Source organism: Neopelma chrysocephalum, unplaced genomic scaffold, assembly GCF_003984885.1.
Source record: "Neopelma chrysocephalum unplaced genomic scaffold, ASM398488v2 Primary Assembly neopelma1_77, whole genome shotgun sequence".
Lineage (NCBI taxonomy): Eukaryota > Metazoa > Chordata > Aves > Passeriformes > Pipridae > Neopelma > Neopelma chrysocephalum.
This window is the reverse complement of record NW_020897738.1, coordinates 4,690,993-4,710,214: the sequence shown is the minus strand read 5'-3', so window position 1 is coordinate 4,710,214 and position 19,222 is coordinate 4,690,993. Positions and strand designations below refer to the sequence as shown.

Below are 19,222 nucleotides of genomic sequence, written 5' to 3'. Positions count from 1 at the left end.
GCAGCATCTGCCTATTAGAAAAGTAATCGGGAATCCCGGAATGGCTCATTACATCCCTACTGAGATCAGGGATCCTGCCAGCTTTCCATTTTCAATATCCTTTCTGCTGGAGGCATCAGTGGAAGGAAGTGCAGCAAGATAAGAGGAAACTCTTTTCAAATCAGGGAATGCCCTGAGAAACTTTGGCTTTTAGAAACCCCGTCTAGGGAGAAAGCAGCTTCTGTGGGGCAGCAAATTAAATGGCTTTAGTTCTGTGCTCAGCTGCTTCTGGCACAAACCCTAAAAGCCTGAAATCTCTTGCTAGTCTACATTTTGGTGATGTGATGTGTGATGTGGTGCTTTTAAACCATTTGCTAAGTAAGAACGATGCATTAGAGATGGCTCAAAGCCAGAAAGGACTTGAGCAACTAACCCTCTTCTGCAAGGGCCAGATCCAACTGAGAGGCACCACACACTGGATATGCCAGACAAAGGAGCTCATTTTATGCATTTATTTCCAGTAACCACATGCCTAAACACCTAAAACTGTGTACCTAAACTAAAAAGTGAATATACTTCTATTCTTTTACATAACTGAACAGTTTTAGAAGAGTAACTGGATTTGCTGTATTGAACCATAGCCTGTATTTATCCAGCATTGGCTGAAAACTGTTTTAGCATGTTGGTCTGACAGAGGTGTCATGGCACACACACCTGTGCTGTAGGTTTTCTTGACAGTTGCTGAATGATCTCATTGTGGTTGTGGGCTCCAGCAGGATGTCAGTGTTCAGTGGCCATTGCTGTGAGCCAGTGTAGCAGTTCTCAGGTTAGATTTTTTTCTCTGAAGTCTGACAATTCTGCACAGCCCATTGACATTTTTGTGTCACACACAGGTACCTTCAAGACACTGCAATAACATCAGTTTAGGCCCTTAGGCAAAGACCAAGAAACAAAGAGGCAAAGACCAAGAAACAGAGGCACACCATTCAGGTATGTGTGTGTGTGTGTGTGCTGTGTTTTGTCTTCTGTGGCACCATCACACGGGGCACTCAGTAGCATCAGGCTTTGTTCAAAAGGCTGATGATTTTTGGTTTTTAAATCCTACTGATTAAAAAAAAAAAATCCTACAGATAATACTATGGCATAAAGAGTGTATTCTCTTTGCCTACCACCGATTTAAATTGGAGGATTAAAGATATCCATTCTTCATTTCCACTAAATCCTAAGCTCTTTATTTGTTTTTTATATCATCAGATCCCATTGTTTTTTAAATAGACTAACCCAAGATTATCAGAAAGAATGATAAAAGCCTTTATCTGCGTTGGTTTATAAATCCTTATGTTGATACATATGTTTTTGGAAGCAAGTAACACTATGATACATTTTAAGAGTCTCAGAACAGGTCTCAAAACATCATCCACTTTGCTTTAATTTCTTATACCAGCTGCCACTTTCAATAAGACAGATCAATTTTATTCCCTCAGTAACCAAACTTTTGCAGAAATTGGCCACATGGATCACTGGAATAGAAAAAGGAAATAAAAGGAATACAAAGTTTTGCTGTAAGGACAGTATTGGGAGGGCTCAGAATCGCTACTTTTGCACACTGGCTCCATTTTCACTGCCTAGAATCTCTTCAGCCTCATGAATCCTACAGAATGCAATGTGCCACCAGTTACACAAGCTCTGAACACCATCACTGGCTGTTTGGTACCAGCTGGAGGTGCTGCTGATTGGAAGCAGCAGGGTCCAGTTTGGTGTAACATGTCCAAGCTCTCAGGCTGACTGTAATTGTCTGTCTCTGGTCCCATCTCAGTCCAGTTCCTAACAAGACCAGTGGGAGTTCAACTGAGACAGCCTTCAGGATTTGGCCTATTTAATTTGTGACAAATGCCACTATGCAGGCCTCTTGCCTGCCAAATTCTGAGGGCTCCCTTTTTTTGGAAGAAAAAACCCAGTTGTATTTATCGGTCCGTTTCTTTCCCAAATGAATGCAGGTAATTATTTTTGGTTTCACAGCACACACACGTTGACAGTTAAAATTTACTCCTATGGCAGGTGTTTTGAACAGTTCAGTGTGTGTGTGTGTGTCTGTGTGTTTAAATATAACCATGAAGACTATTTTTCTGTAAAATCCCATAGTCTGATACCTTTAGTTATACTGAGTAGAGCACTGCAGTGTGAAAGGAGCCACTGGCATCTCTTTAGTAAGATGCTGCTAAGGGGAAGGATGTCATAGCAATGGTCAAACAGCGGCCAACCAGAACTGCCAGCACAAAAAGAAAAAAGTGTCATTTACAAAAAACATTTCTTATCTTACTCTTGAGAATACTAAGTGGTGACCAACTGGAATTTGTGCCTGAAGCACGTTAAAGTTTAGGTTCTCTGAGGAACTTCCTAAATCACATTTTTCAATCCATTCGTCCAATTGACTTTATATAAAAACACATTTCAATGCACTGGAAATTACAACAGTGATCAGTGAATCATTCAGGTGATGTTGAATTGCTCCCATTAGTACAAAGGCAGCCCCTACCTTTGCAGTGAGTTTCTACAGCCACATCTCAAACGTGGTCCAGTTGAAAGCAGGAAAAGGATGATGGAGGTACCTCCTGAGTACTGATGTCCAGTGCTGCGCTGGCTGCAGGAGTCCCAATTACCCTGTGAGGTTTCAGGGGGGGTCTGTGTTTCTGGCTCTGCCACCATCTCCAAGACCCTGAGCAAAAGCTAAAAACTGAGGCTCAAATTTCCTTTTTTAGCATTAGCAAGCTACTTTGCTGCTGCTCTTATGATGAGGTCAGTGGTCACTTAATAATTTTGAGTCTCTTTGGTTCTAATGAGAACATTCAGAAGACTGAATCAAATATCTGAGCTGTGATGATTCACACTGGAGAGCTAAAGGGACAGAATTAGTTTGTTACCCTTTCCTGTAAATCCAAATGTGTTCTACTGTCCTTTGCAAGACACTGTCATTTAGTATCTTCATCTGCTCTTCACATTTGGTGCTGGGAAAGGATCACTCACCTCAGCAACAGGGCTGGAGCACCCTTTGTAGGGAACTTGGGGTCAAACCCTTGGGCTGTGTAATCCAGTCATTTGTGTTGCTTTGAGCAAGGAGTCACAGGGGCAATCCACACTGGTGATTCTGCTGCTTTACTGTTCACCTGACAGGGGCACATCACCCTCAACCCAACCAGCAGATCACCCTGACCAGTATAAACACAAAATGGTTTAGTCAGTTTTTTAAAAAAAAAACCACATGAACATGATGTTTATTTCTCCAGCAAAATCCGGTTCTTTCAGTCTTTCATTTGCTTCTTTTCTGAAGACTGAAGTCTTTATTTCAGACATCTGCCTATGGAAAGTAAGTATTTTTTTTACAGGGCACATTTAAAGATGAAAACTGAAGCTTGAATAAGTTAAAGAGCATACAAATTACACAGATATAAAAATTGTCTTTCATTGTCTTAACTTACTGTTTATTTTGTACAGAATTCATTATGTTATACATCTAAGACTTATTATATTGTATAAATATCTCAGGTGTGATGTATATACATATTCAGTGTTATAGATTCAGCAATTAATGTATGCATTTCACAATACACTATAGTGTATTTCAATGTAGTGCACATGATTTATACTTCATAAAAGAGCATATCCGCTATGAAAAATTGGTATTTCATTCATAGGGTTTTCTACCTTGAAATACAAGGTTTTTTTCCCATTGTATAATGGACTCTTTGTACTGTGTCGTATGGCTGTAAGATCTTCTTGTACATTCCCCAATATGAATTAAGAAACAGCAGCTCAAAACAACAATCTGTGTGTTCTACAGCAAGAGGAGAGCAGGGCAGTGGTTCCTAAGTTCTTACTTCAATGAGAAGGAAGGCGCAGACAAAGCCCCAAGGAGCTGGGCTGGGTGTGATGGTCAAAGGAAAGGAAAAGTTCTGCACAAATGAGAACTGCCAGCTCTTGCTTCTCTGTTCTCTGCATGCCAGGGTCCAGCTGCCCCGTGTCACTCAGCTCTGACTGCAGGAGTTGAGGGTCTGGCATCAGCTTTATTTTTAACGTTTGCAAACTCCTCATATTCCATTAATCCATTGCTTCCAGGACTGGTCCTGGATGTCTCCTGGTATATATATTCATACTACACACTGTCTTTCCTTGAGAGCAGGCAAGGAAAGTCATTCACAGTCTTCTTTATACGTGCCATAAGTAAGATAAGATGTTTGTTTGGTATTAAATTACAAGTATTGCTTTCCTAGGCACCAACTGAAGCATAATTCTAGTTTACTGACAGTATAGTTTCTATTTTTTAGACAATTCTACTTTCCTGCATGCATACGTAAATGCATACATTTTTGTGCCTTTTGATCATTTGGCTACCACTGCTTTGTTCTCTCAAAAGCAGAGACTCTTTTATCAATGTGTAAATGCTGTTCATTTAACAGCAAAGTGGAATATTAGATACTCCATGAATAAAATATTTTATTTAACAATGTAATTGAAAAATATTTATGTGAATGGGAAAATTGTGGGGGTTTTAAAGTAATTTAAAATTAAATTTGCTAAAAGTATGCCATCATTTTGAAATTAAAATTTGAGATATTTAATTTAAAAAAGAACTGATCAACTCAGAACTATTTTGCATCAAATATATTCATATAAATTCTTTTGCTTTTGATTTCTTGAGATGTAGCATAAGCGCTCAAGCCAGGATAAATCCAAAATAACTCCACTTCATTGATGTTATACCAGTTTTACTGAGAATAGAATTCTCTCTTCCCACTTGTTTTCTTTTTTAGTATTGCCATTTTTCTGTGTAAGAACTTTCATGTAACAACGTGACATAAAAAGAAAAAGAGAGGTTTATGAACCTGCAGATTTCTTTTTAAGATTTGGGGATGGGTCTTTTCCTGGACAGCTCTATCCAATTCTATTGTTTAACTGATCACCAGTAGTGGCTGTACTCCTTTCTGATGGGTTGTAATTGTCATTTAACTTTGGGATAGTATGATACCCATGTCTGCAAAAAGTCTCCAAAAACACCCTGAATTCAGCCCCTGAGCCACCCAAGAACTTCCCTGAAGAACTTCCCAACCCTGCTGACAGATGCTGTACTGAACTAGGACTTCAGCACTCAATGCAAACAGAACACAGAGCCCAGTTACCTGTCACGTCCTGCCCCACACTGTGCTTTAGGGACGTGCTCAGTCAGACACCGGGAGCACGAGGGTTTGTGAGCCTGTGGTAAGTAAATGCTGAAAAGGCCTGAGGTGTCCTTTGGTGGCTTCCAGCAATGCCCACACTGCACGTGGGTCTGGCCTTTGTCCTTCTGCCAGGGTGCAGCCTGAATGCAGAGCCACGTGCAGGCACCATGGACCACCAGGGATTAGACCTCGGGGACACCCCAATGTGACAGCGGAGAAAACCCAGACTTGGGGATCCTCTGTCTTTCGAGCCATAGCTCTGGAAGGGAAATTTTCTGAACAAGTAAAGTTGTTGACTTCTGCTACCTGTGGCTGAGTCAGAGGAGCAGCCAAGGACACCTGTGAGTCCCTTGGCACTCAGTGAACTTCTGTGGCACCGAGCAGGGACTGGGTTCAGCAGCTGTTGGTGCCCTCAGCAGAACAGAGGCTGCAGAGCAGAAACAGGTCAGGCAGCCCTGTACACTGCTGGGAGATCACTGCTAACCTGAGGGATATGCAGTCAGGAAATAGCTGTGCTGTTTGCCCTCTGCAGCTACCATCAGCAAGCTGGTTCCTCTGATTTTCAGACTAAATTTAGTTGTGGTCAATTTATACTATATTGTGCAAACAATAGTAAATGATTTTTTCAGTCCTGCCCCACGGTTGGGCCAAACACAAAAGTAAAATGTTGGGAAGAGAAGTTAACTTCTAAAAGGGGATTTTTATGTTATTAGTCATAAGGGTCATTGTAGGAATTCATATTTCCTTTATGAGGTCTGGAGGATTTAAAGGGAAGAGAACATTTGTTAAACAACCCAAGACTTCATTTGACGCATCCCTTATGAAACAGAAGCATATCTGTGCTCTATTATTTTCTTTCCTTAAAATTAGATTATAACAGATGCCATCCCCTCCCTATGCAGTTCAGTGCCAGCAAACATAAGTCTCTAATCACTTATATAAGCCTGGTGTCCTCACTCTCTAGTCTCAATGTTAAAATTCTTGTCTTTTCCAGTAGTTACCTTAAACATGTTTCCAGTTTATGATCCAAGTGCAGAGTTTCCCATAGTTAAGTTGTCTGTTTGTTCTAATATTATGACTGAATTATAAATTCAAATCCTGCTTTGATCTATAGGTGGGAACTATAGTAGGGAAGGCAGTTGTAATTTGGATCTTGTGTTTATTGCACATGACCCGTCACAAGAACATGTGCTTTATTGGTTTTTTTAATTATTCTGTAGATTAGTTTTTTCCCTAACTGTAACTTTCAGCATATTTCAGTCGCCCTTTCAGTAAAAAAATACGTATAATGCATATGAAGTGGTAACTCTGAATCTCTGGCATGTTTCCCTTGTTAAAATTGCTAAGTCACTTGTGTGACTACAGTCCCAACGTGCCCAGTGTGTCTTCTCTTTCTTTCTTTGCTTTTAATGAAACACGGTGTAAAGTTTTGTTCTTTAATGGCTTTATGGCCAGAGATGTTTTAGACAGGGTCTGGGGCATTAGCTGTTGAGCATGAACTTCTCTGTCCTGCTAATCTCTACCACCAGTGTATTAACTAGTGCAGAGTAACAGTGGATCCAAGCTTTGCTTATTTTCTAGGAAGCTTCCTTCCTATTCCATGCATTTCAATACCACATTTGACTTTCTCATTCAGATAATAACGTGTATTGTCAACCAAGCTGCTGTTTCAGCAAAGCATTTCCCTTTGAAGTATGTGCTGTTTTGTTGCAGGTTACTTTTTCATATTAGCAATGACAAAAGTGAACCCAGGGCTACTCCTTGATTTTTATTTTCCAGGGTTTATTATTATATTTACAGTTCCCTGTAAGAAGATACAACCCTTTCCCAGTAAGAGTTCTAATACCTTTCTATATTTCAAATACTAACGACCCATATACCCATATGGAAAGGAGAAAGATAATCAGTGATGAAGGAGGTATCTCTAGGGGCTGATGCAGATGAATAGAAAACTCAAATCATTATAAATATTACTGTACTACACTTTGGTACAACAAAAAAGAAAACAAACCCCTTCAAAGAAAATATTTAATGTTCCCTAAGTCAAATGAAATTCATAAACAATAGAAGATGAAATTAACCCCAGGGGGAGGTTTATATCTGTAAAAAATAATAAGACTTCTTGGCTGCATTGCACATAGGCAATAAAATTAGATTCATTCCAATCCCTTTTTCTGTAAGCCTCGTTTCAGGCTGTAAGCAAGAAATGTCCACTGTGCTTTACAAAGGACGACGACTAGAAAAAATCAATGCCAACAAATATCCCTTTCTTTTCCGATTTACCATTTACCATGAGAGATGACAAACAAATGAAGTCTCCTCTGAGTCTGAGCGTAGTTGTATTAGCGTTTTGCTAGTACCAGGCAGTATACAAAAACAGCCATCGTGTGGGACACCTCCAACACCTACAGGTAGCTGTTTTAGGGGCACATCCTGGTTTGTGGTGAAACAGGATTAACTCAGCCAGCCTCTTGTACCTGCTCACTGATATCAGGTTATCATCTCAGTAACTCCAAGGTCGGACTGTCTTGTTCCTATTGCTGACTGGTCTGACTGCTCCACCATCCATAAACAGAAGGCATAAAGGTGATTACAAACATAAGAAAGTAGTTTTACATATTGTCTTGCAGTCTTTCCATATAGTCCCTAAGTTCCTTGGAATCACCAAGATTCATATCTTGGCATACCCATTTAATATTATCATCACTGTCAAATAGAATTGAGTTGGTGTAGGGGCCTCCATCCTCCGGCAGTATTGTTGTATATGAAGTGAACTTTACTCTCTTCTGCTTTGGCCCAGAAGGATTTATAGGTTCACTTTTAACTTCTTTTTCACAAAGGTACTCAGAAGATCTGAGGATATGATTATGAAGAGTCTTCTGAGAACTCCCATTAAGGAGGAAGTTGCTTTCTTCAAACTGCATTCCTCTGTCAATCATGGTAGTGCACTCCTCTGACGGGAGTGAAATGTCCACTGGGTTTTCCAGCAGTTCAACCTCATTTCCGAGCCAGACCCAGTCATGGGAATGGGGGATGTTGCCTTGCTCACTCACAGCAAACCTTTTATGCCTGTACTTCCAAGCAAATGCCACACAGTTAATCAAAAAGACCAAGATTGCTAAGCAGAAAACACACAGCAGTGCGTACATGCCAATCTCCAAATCTGTTAATCCTCTTGAAGTCAATGACAGATCACTGGGATTGTTTTCTCCTGGTATTTCTACTTGTGTAGGGAAACCTGTGAAGGCAGTTGGGTTATTTTGGAGCTGCCCATCCTCCAGGGACTCCTGATCAATGGGAGACATGAAAGTTGTGCTTTTGTTTGCATTGTCCTCATGACTGAACATGTCCTCGTGGTTTTTGGACCATTCTTGTGCTGTCCTATCTTGTTCTGCAGCTTTCTCTATAGAATTGCTTGCATGGCTTTTAAAATCCCTCTCCACATCATCGATGTCATTAGTGCCTCCTTTTTGGTCAGAATCTTTTTGACCAAACTTCACTTTGACATTTCCCTTCCCAACAGCCAGAATGCTCTTCCTCTTAGTCTTCTGGCAGGGCTCACTGATGACCATTTCAATTTTAATCAGAGGTCCTTGCCCGTCCCCTTCCGCCACCACGACAGGCCAGTTGGACTGAAGGTTTTGGTGTGAAGACACAACCATCTCATCCAGAGAAGTGATGGTGATGGAGAAGTCCTTGGAGTCATAGATATCTAATGGTGTCACTGACCCATCACTGAACAAAATCCAAGCACTGACTATGGCTTCCTGGAGGAAAAGAGGATGAGGAAAAAAATGTGAGAGAGAGAACATATCAGACGCTCAGTTGTCTAAGTCTGTTTGGCACTGCCAAAATAAACACAGAGTTTAACTTTGGGATTTTTTGTTATTTCAGTTTTTTTAGAAGAAAATGAAAATGTCTGCAGCGCTTCTCATTTTTTTTGCAGATTTGTGCTCTCTAGACCACTGAGGCATTTATCTCATCTTCAGGAATTACCAAAGAAACAGTCATCTAAATTTAATATAAGGTGCTGACAAAGAAAATTGACAATTCTTTTTTTCAGTCTGAAGTGAGAGTCTCTTTTGAATGTCAGGACCTCGTGATGAAAATAATCATATTTCCAATGTCCCGGTTAATTAATTTCATAAAGGACCTGTAATGGGGAATTTCTCTAATGCTGCAGTTCCAGTGCCATGTGGAATACAACACACAGAGCTGTTATGTGAGACCAGTGATCCCATCCAGCCCATCAAACAAATGAGGTTAAGAACACATCTCAATACAATACTTTATACTTTTTGTCATGCTTTCAAATATACAAGATGTGAACTATGCAAAAGTGATTGTAGTCTTTTCTGGGAACAACAGAAACTCACAAAACCACAATTTTCAAGGATGTTTTGATCAAAACAATTTGTCTTCCCACCACAAATTACTAGTGAAAAAAAATACAGTTATACTTTTGATACTGATGTAAAACCTCAATTCTATAAAAAAAGACATGGAATTTATTCTGTGGTTTCATTGAAAGCTGTTTAATCCCTCACAAACTGATTAGATTTCAGCAATGCAGGTCATGAAAACTTCTGTACCTGCAGCCAAAGGTTCTTTTGGCTGAGCTGACTTTGTGACACTATTATTGACTGGGATTTCCACCTCTGTTTGCACAACTAGACTGTATTTTTCCATAGAAAAAGTGTCTTGAGTGACACATGTATGCTTTCTGTGGCATTTTGCATGCCTGGACACGTCCATCACTTTTTCTGTGCTGTGCAGGTCTCCAAACTAGTTCCGAAGAGTTTAATGGTCATTCTGTACAGGTGTTTGCACCATAGGAGTTGGTCAGGAAGATAAACAGCCTTTACTATGTGAAGTGACTACTTTTCACAGCCATATATTGCATGTGCTCTCTAAAATTTACAGCAAGTAACTTTTCCCTCGCTTCTGACAAAGCACAGTAAACCCATTAATTAATTCTATACACTATTTTGGACCATACCTGTTTTGGAGTGTGAAGGATATCATAGGCAGAGGTGGTAGAAACGATTGCTCTCTTATTTCCTTTGCTGATTTGTAAGGAGACAGACAAGCCTGAAACTAGTTGTACTCCTAGATCTGTAATGGTTACCCGGTCATCTAAAACTATCACTGTCTTCTCTGCCAAGATGGAATCCGAAAGAGGGGACAGAACCTTGAAAGAGAAAGCAAACACCTCGCATGAAATAGCAACTAACTGTTGTAGAGCAAGATTAGCCTCTAATCAGTACAACATTTCAGATTAATCTTGGGTTTGTCACATCCGTGTGTAAGCTAGAACTGATGTTTCCCCCAAGACATCACAGTCATTTGCTGCTAAATTACTTTATCTAAAAAATCATTTAATAAAGCAACAAATCACTTCAAAATTGCAGCTTTGTCTCAACAATGGAGTATAGAATAAATTAAATGGACTCGTTTTTCAAAAAAAAGTCATTTTTGTGTGGTCTGTAAAACTCCCCGTGAATGCAGTGCAGCACAGGGCAGAGTGTAAGACAGTGATTAACACTGAAACTCAGCAGGGGGATAAATAAGTGTACAAACCCTGGCTGATAGGAACTTGGCCTGTTGCCTTTCTAGGGACAGAGAACCTGAATGAAAGTGAGATTTGCAAAAGAACTTTGAAAACCACACTGAGTGCCTGCCTGCATTTTTCAATGCCAAAACATTTCTGCCAGTTCCTCTAAGATTTTCTTTCTAACATGCTCAGAAAGAGACAGATACCTTTATAGTGATGCCAGAATCAGCTGGTTCCAACCCAAAATACTTAAGGGCATAAGTCCCTTGACCTCTTCGTGACATTTGTTTTAGGCTGAAAGGAGCTGAGCCCTAAAAGTACATGTTTCTTTGTGTTGACTGCAGAGGAAACAGTGGGAACAGAACATTACAGATGTTTGCTGTTACTAAGAAGAGCCCAAATCTTGTATTCCTTTATTCTGATTAAGAAATGTGAGAGAAGTTAGGAGAGACCGGTGGTGAACAGGAACACTCTGAAAGGTGCCTGAAGATTATTTTTGTGTCCACATTTTGTGATCCATTTTGCAAATATATAGGGACTAATTTTTCAGAGTATATAAAGATGCATGTAGATATTTGTCACAATTTCCTAACAGTTACATTTACATGGCCCCACTTAAGTTGAAAGAAGATAGCTGTGTGCATCATATAACCTGTTTCCCTGGTCAGAAAATCTCACTGTGTTGCCAGTCATGCTAATACAGATAAATCTCTTCAAAAGCTTCACCTAAAAGTATTTTATGGACAAATAGCCACAGTGAAAACCCATTCAAACTTCCTTTTATGTTTAGCATGTCCATTTTTTAAGCTTTTTTTTTTTTTTCCTGAGATCAATTGCTTTTCCAAGCTAAGCAGCTCTTGTGTGTGAGCACCCAGAACTCTCAATACAGAAGCTGCAGATACACCTCAGGCTGTACCTGGACCGTGGTGATGCCTTGCTCACGACCAACCAGAACTCGACCGTCTTGAAGTTTAGCAATCTTGGGCTCTTCCACCTTCATGAAATCAGCCACAAGGTCAGTGATGTCAAACTGCCACTCAGAGCCCAGCATGTAGGTCAGGTGGCCTCCAAACTCCGAGGACTCAGCTACAAACTGGGTAAGAACTCGCACCATGGCATGTTGGTACTGGAGGGTACAACCTTTGCCTTTTTTCTCATCGTCTTCTTCTTCCTCGCTGTCACGGGTGGGCCTGTAAATAGATCCATGGTCATTATCAGCATTGCCATGAGCTCCCTACAACACTGCAGAGCTTCAGCTGCAGGGTGTTCTCAATTAGATTAATGTTATCATCTGCTGCTGTGTGGGAAACAGGAAACCAGGTTTTGGATGTGTCGGTTACTAAATCTTGGTGAGATGCTCGTAGAGCTTTTTTTTGTGCTGTTCAATTTAAAAGCTACTGTCACTTCTTCTAGTAAATTCTTCGTTTGAGTGGGACCTCCCAGCAATTTGAAAGTATGTCTGCTCATCTCTCCAAATCTATTGTAACACCTCTGGGGTTCCCTTCTGAGGCAATGCCACCCCACCTCTTCCCACATGTCTGTCTTATAGGTTCATTAAGCCCTCTGCATTTGAGAAATATACAATGATTTTATCTTAAATCTCATACAGTTCATGTGAATATCTGGTATGTTTAGTCATGTAATGACCACATGGAGCTTCCAAAAAACCAAACTGGGCACTTAGGTTCCCTCTCAGGACACTGGTTACTCAGGTAACACCGTGCCAGCGTGGTTGAGACCAGTACTCACCCCACAGAAACAACTGCAGCATTAGACACAATTCTTTTAACATTTTCTATCTGTCCCCCTTGCAAAATATAACCTGTGACAGTATAATAGCTTTCCATAAACCTCAGAGAAGGCGTCAGGGTGATTTGTATGTGACAGCAAGGCTGTCACACCCCACAGAATTTTGTCTGCTTTAAGACCCAGTTTACCATCAATTTTATTTTTTTTTTGCTATTGTTCATTCTTTGGACAAATACATAAGTTCTCTTATCCCTTCCAAGTCAGGTATTAAGCAGTAGGTGGTCACACCTTTACTCATTATGCCCCCATGCTGCGGATTCATTGCTTAGAAATAATCTTCCTTCCTCCTTTACCTATTGGGCCTGAAGCCTCTATAGCAAGGGTGGGAAATACAGGGTAAGTCTCTTATTTTTCAAAGTATTTTGGGAGGTAGTTTTGTGTTTACTGTGTTCCTTTATCTTCTCCTTTGAAATAACAGCTATGAAAAACTATTATAAAAGAGAATTGCTTGTGTTATAAATTGTTTTAAGGCGAAGTTGGCAAACAGTAAACTGAAAACATATCAAAGAAAAGCCCTTGTACTCTTCAAAATGACAGAAAGTCCCAGTGTTACAGAATCTAATATGCTGGGAATACATTTTCAATGCATCACTTGTTAGCTGAGTATATATATTCAGTCTCAAGTAAATGGTCTTTGGAACAGCCTTTTTGGTTTTGTGTATGTAAAACAATAGTGTCCAGCATTAGGAATATCTCTCAGAATCCTTCTACTCTGTTTCTTGCTGCTTGGCAAACTTGCTTGGAAAATTTTTGGCTTTTCTGGAGTGAACTGAGGTTGCCAGGATTATATTTAATTTACATTTCACACAGAGAAAGGCTTTGCCAGAGAGCTGAGTTAAACCAGCAGCCCTGTTACAAGGGTGCCTGGTAGCGCTGATCTAATCACTGATCTGTCAAGTCGACATTATAGACACTGCCTGTGAGCACTTCAAGTATGTCTCTCTTAATTTGCTCCACTCTCAAACCAGGCATCACATTCTCGGGCCAGATGTTAATTTTTCTGTTAAAAAAACCCTAAAGAAATCAGTTTTGCTGGTTTGGAATTTGAAATACTCATTAAAAAGAGCCATGTATTTAAAAAACATTTGGAACACTCCTAAATGAAAAAAAAAATCTCTTTAGGATACAAAATGCAAACCACTAGAAGTTGATTTAGTGAAAGCTACAGAAATAAGCTGCACATAACTCCACTCACAGTTCAAGGAGAAATGCAATTTGGTGTTTTTACAGATCTTGAAAATACAGTCTACCTATTAACAAAAATCTCTGAGGCCTTATCTCCATAGGACATTAAAGTCAATTAACTAAAGGAGTGAATTTACAGCGTGTTCCAGCTTTGTGCAGATGCTGTTACTCACAAATGGAATGGTTTGGATCCAGTTTCACTTAATTCACCTTAAAGTATGACTTTTCTTCTGAGGGGCAGCACTCACCCAGGGCTTTAACTAAAGCAGTTTAGTTTTTTCCTGCTTTTAACTCAGGCAAACTTTCTTGCTTTTGTCTTGAGTACCAGACAGGACCAAAGAAGAGCTGGTCACAGCCCAGTGACCTCTGTGCCTGATAGTGAAGCACATCTGAAGTCACAATGTGTGATATTGGCCTCCCTGGGACCCTCCCGAAAACAACGTGCTATCCCAGTTGCAAATATGTACTGAAATTAAATTTCCAGCTTGTTCTGGGAGACTTCAGCCCTGCAATTCCTATTAATGCAAGTTGGAGCCGCTCGTCCCATGTAAATATGTGTGCACAGAGCTAGTGCAGGAACTTCAAGACGAAGGTAATTATTTTGCAGAGGCATGAGGAATCAAAATAAATGTTCTTGTTAGACTAGCAGAGTCTGCCTGGACCTCTTCTACACTCTAATATTTGACTTTAATTTAAATATACACCTATTGTTTGCTGAGACTGTGGGTTTTTGCAGCCCACTGCAGTAGTTCTGTCAGCCCATGCTGGTTCAAGCACCATGCATTAGTCATGAGATGATCCGTGGAGCCAACTTTCATCTGTCAAGGGAGGCTCTTCATATCTGCAGTAGCACTCACCATAGATCAAGTTCTCCTCTTGATAATAATAAAGATTTGCCACATATTTGCAGACTGATCTGGTAAATTGTATTACAGCTCTTACACAGGGGAGACGAGGGGTTTTTTCTAGTTTCTGGCATTAAAACAGCCTTTTAACAGTTTTTTTCCTTTCTGTTCCTCTACCAAGTAAGTTCCTGCTATTACAGCAGTTCAGACCAACTGAAAACCAACACAGTTCAAACTGTAAAATTTTTGTGAAGATCCTGTCTTATTCATTGCTTTGTGAAAATTACTCAACGAGTTAGATAAGCAAACATGTCTTTAATCACAGGTATTTTACAATTACAAACATGACAAGGTTTATAGGGAGAAGCAATACATTTTATTGGATCAACAAACATGACTGGAAAGAACAGATGTGATTTGGGGCATATAAACACTTTCTCAGGTCTGAACTAGAAGCAGCTATATTCAGATGAAGAACAGCCATGCTGAGGCAGGAGTTTCACAAGCGTTTCTTTTGTCAACAGCACCAATAAAAACGTTTAAAAGATTATTGTAAACCCAGTTCTATTTTGCCATCTGGCTCAGCCCCTCAGACAACTGAACCAGCACAGCCACACTCTGTGTGTGTGGGAACGAGGCCTCGGGGAGCCAGAGGACGTAAAGGGAAGTTTGGAGGTTGCTGAAGTGTCTCTGCACAATCCCTAAAAAAATGCTCCGAAGTTTTACCTCTGTATATTGATGAATGACTTTATAGCAATGTTTAATTCTTGCTGAGAAGACAAGGAGTGGTGTGAGGACACCAACCCTGGCGAACAGGAGGAGAACAGGAGATAGTTCTGTCTGTGCGAGGTGAGGAAGGAAGAAGCCACCCTGCTGTCCTTCCATGACCAGACCTGAGGACGGTGACACAGATTCAGTTGACCTGTGGGCTCTGTGTGACTGAACCTAAGTTTAAGATTGCCTAAGCCTGTTGGCAGAAAGAATCCATGGGTTTCCTTCAAGGATAGATATCAAAAACCTCACGCAAATTGCAAATACTGGCTCTTACGTGAAAATGAAGTTTGGAGCAACGTGATGCTATGGCTTCCACCTGCTGGGAAATGCTTGGATTTTGGTTTTTTTCCAAAGACAAAAGCACTCTGCTTGCTCTCTTTCAAACCTACTCAGGTATCACATAATGCATCGTCTTTACTCTGCAGCACTAACACTGTATTTAGGCAGACCAGGCAGGCACTCTGAAGAATTCCAGGCTGCACCATTGCTCAGAATAAGTGAATGTGGTCTTCTGGCTCTGTCCCAGAATGAGGGTTCAGGAAAACAACCTGCAGCTCTTGCCTGTAGTCCAAATGTCTTGTGTGCTTCAGGTCACCACTTAAAAACTCATCAAAAAACTCCTCCATGTTTAGGATACTGGGAAAAGTGGAGGAGATGGTGGAATAAGCAGATTAAAAAATAAAGAGGAAAATAGTAATAATAAAAAAGAACCAACATGAAAAGCCACTAAATCTCAGGTAAAAAGCCATCCAAATCTAAAAATAAAGGAAATGTAAAAAACTTATGTACAAAGTAAATGTCAGACTGAGCACAACTAATGCTAGTCCTAGGCTGACTATTGATTTAGAATACCCTGCAAAGTTAAAAAAAACCCCCATGAATGGTCAATAAAACAAGAGATAATTAATTTCCAGTTGAAATTAATTCACATGGGTGTGGACTGCTGAGTTACAGTGCCATGACCTACCAGCTGCAGTTCTGGGGAATGACATGGTGTCCATGCTTTCCCTCCCCCCCTCCGTGGAAAATGCCTGCCGAAGATGTACCAGCAGTTCAGATGCAATCTGAGCAGCAGCAAATGCTTTGCATCAAAACTTTGCAGAGCTTGCCAGGTTGCAAACAGAGCAGACTCTCAGACCATTATCTTTATTTCAGCTGGCCAAATAAATCAGAACCAGGGGGTAAATTTCCAGCGTGGTGTGTAATGGGTTTAACTGCAGAATGTCCACGACTGTCAGCCACGGCTGAATGTCTCACTCACCGAGCTTGCTGCTCAACGTTTACTGCTGTAATAAACACCAACAGCCTAATCCTGCAGCTGTTTACTCAGCAAAATCCCCACTGGTTTTAGCAGGACCTGTGCCTAAGGGAGTGGTGCAGCACCAGGCACGTTACAGGCAGAAGCAGGTAAGCTCAGTGAAACTTAAAGCAGTTGGCATCCATTTATTCCTCACCTAGCACAGCTCTGCCTGCCACAAAGGGCAACGCTGCCTTTGCCACTGAAGCAAACACACATTTCTCTTGTGTCAGGTCTTTATCACCTCTTCTCTCATAGCCAAAAAAAATATCCACATATCAAGAGGTAAGTCAGTCCCATTCTCTGGAGCTCATCATCTGAATATCCTGCAAATTGTGTCCTATTGCCCTTAGTTTTATGCCCACATAAAATGTTGGGCAATTCTATTCCCCTGCTGTCTGTTTGGTCTCTTTAAGGCTCTTCAATAGCTGAGATGTTCTCCTGGGCAATCGAGTGCTTTAGCTAGAACTGCCACCGTGTTTAGCACTGCAGTTACTGCTGCCAGAAAGGCTTTTTCACTGTAATATAAATCTGAGCTGGTGTCACGCCTTGTTCTTCAGTAATATTTTTCAACTTCGCCTGAAATCCAGCAATATAGCAGTGTTCCTGGAAGTTCTTAATCTTGCAAATTGTCCAAATGATGGTTATTCTAGAGTGGGTATTTTCAAGAGGGAATGATGGGCACAGAGCTCAAAATCCCGGCCCCCCTCTCCCTTCTTTTTCCATATCCACTTTTTCCTGGTAGAATCCGTTCATCAGAACATGGTCCTCAATAGGAGAGTAAGTTGTTTTTTACTTAATTCAGATCTGGTAAATAATGCTTCAGCAAGGTCTGCTGTACAGTGCATCTGCACAGAGACTGAATAACTACCCAAAGAATCACAGAATGGTTTGGGCTGGAAGAGCCCTTTAGTGATCATCTTGTCCAACCGCCGTGACCTGACTCCCTCCTTGGCCCTGTTATTCATCACCACAGACAGAAACTTGAGTGCTGGCAGTGCTGAGCATCACACACACACACACAAGTGATGTTACATACCAATGGGAGAGCTCCAGGTCCTTTTCCCCAGCTTTGCACATCGGAGTGTGTGATACGATTTCCAGAGATTGTGTGGAATTGATTAACGCTCCAGGCAAAGCCACGGACTTTTAAACTATATAGATTAGGATAAAATGTAGCCTACTGATATCATTGTTGGATGTTTTAATGAAGGCTAAAGGCAGACTGTAAAGCTAATGGCAAACAGGAGATTTTAGATTCTGAGAAATACTCTAAAAATCGTTGCGTTCTAAAATTAGAGGCCCTGGGCACGTGTCTGGACTGAGTGAATACTGTAAGCATACCTTTTATTGGAGGTGACAGGTATCCTCCAGCCTTTGATCTGGCTAAGCTCTGTATCAGAGATCTCTATCTGCAGCGGGAGCCTTGGAACCCAGACCGTCACTTCTAATTGGGTGGTAAAATGCTGATAAGTGAAGTTAACAATAGTATCCACTTTGCTTTTCATTTCCTTGCCATTAACGAAGATGGAGTCACAGCTGTCAGAAACCTTAAAAAAAAAAAGAAAAAAAATTAGGAAATGAATAAAAGTTCCTGAGGAAGCACAAGGAATGATACATCAGTCCAAAGACAACACTGAAAATGTAAGTCATGCATATTGCATTTTCAGTTTTCTAATTAGGAGCAAACAGTGATAAATGGACCCCAGGGAAAGAGTTCTGCTTTCCTCAAAGAATACTACTCAAACTACAAAAATAATTTAATGATGTTATATAACCTGTGTGAATCTTTTATACTAGGCAAATTAAACTCTTCATGAATCAAACTCCATGTGCATCAACGTTTATGTTTACAACTTGCTTAAAGAACCAGGAAAAAAATGGGGCCATATGTTAGTAAGAAAAAGACTGACTCAGAACCATAAACCAGAATCCTTTCCCTTTTCCTTGAGCACTGTAATGCTGAAAGACAAAGATCCCCGTATGGCTCATGAGCAGAAGTGCAGCACAAGCATTAACTTTTAGAACTTCTCAGTAATTGTTTTAACAAAATGTATTCATAGTTGTTTTGTGTCTTTCTATGAAATCACTGCTAAAACAAGCATGTGGGCTCTATACTACAACTCATCTGCCCTCTTGGTTTCAGGGATCCCCTGGCACAAAATGAAGATCCTGAGCACAGATCTTATTTATATAAAGAACATGAGGTAGCAACACCTTTAACCTGCACCCTGGAAAGACGAGACTCCTTCTCCATGAGGTAGTGTTTCCTAATATATTTATGAATGTGTGTAGACTTTCAGATTATATACACATACACACGTTTAGATTCATGTACAACGTGCTCATATATATGTACATACATGCACATGTACATGGACTGGTATCTATATACAGGTTTACATTCTGCTGGGGAGATAGAGAGAGAGAGGGGATGGTTTCTAATGGAGTCCATGTACTGTGGTTTTAATCTTTTAAACCCACAGCTCATGAGATGTAGTTGTGTTACTGAAATGGACTTTGTTCTCTTGTCAGGACTGTTCTGTGTCAGGCTGTACAATGCACT

At 40.5% G+C, this 19,222-nt stretch overlaps 1 protein-coding gene across 5 annotated transcripts in view; it reads right to left on the bottom strand.

Moving 5' to 3' along the window:
• Window positions 1-3,235: 3,235 nt before the first annotated feature.
• TMEM132B (transmembrane protein 132B) overlaps window positions 3,236-19,222 on the bottom strand; it is a 227,175-nt gene continuing 211,188 nt past the window's right edge. For all 5 annotated transcript variants that reach the window (XM_027689456.1, XM_027689453.1, XM_027689452.1 and 2 more), the window contains 4 exons: window positions 18,001-18,206; window positions 11,663-11,936; window positions 10,192-10,383; window positions 3,236-8,959 (listed from right to left, as the gene is read on the bottom strand). In XM_027689456.1, coding sequence (XP_027545257.1) covers window positions 7,805-8,959; window positions 10,192-10,383; window positions 11,663-11,936; window positions 18,001-18,206 — 1,827 coding nt within the window. In that variant the 3' untranslated portion in view covers window positions 3,236-7,804. The remainder of the gene's footprint in view (window positions 8,960-10,191; window positions 10,384-11,662; window positions 11,937-18,000; window positions 18,207-19,222) is intronic.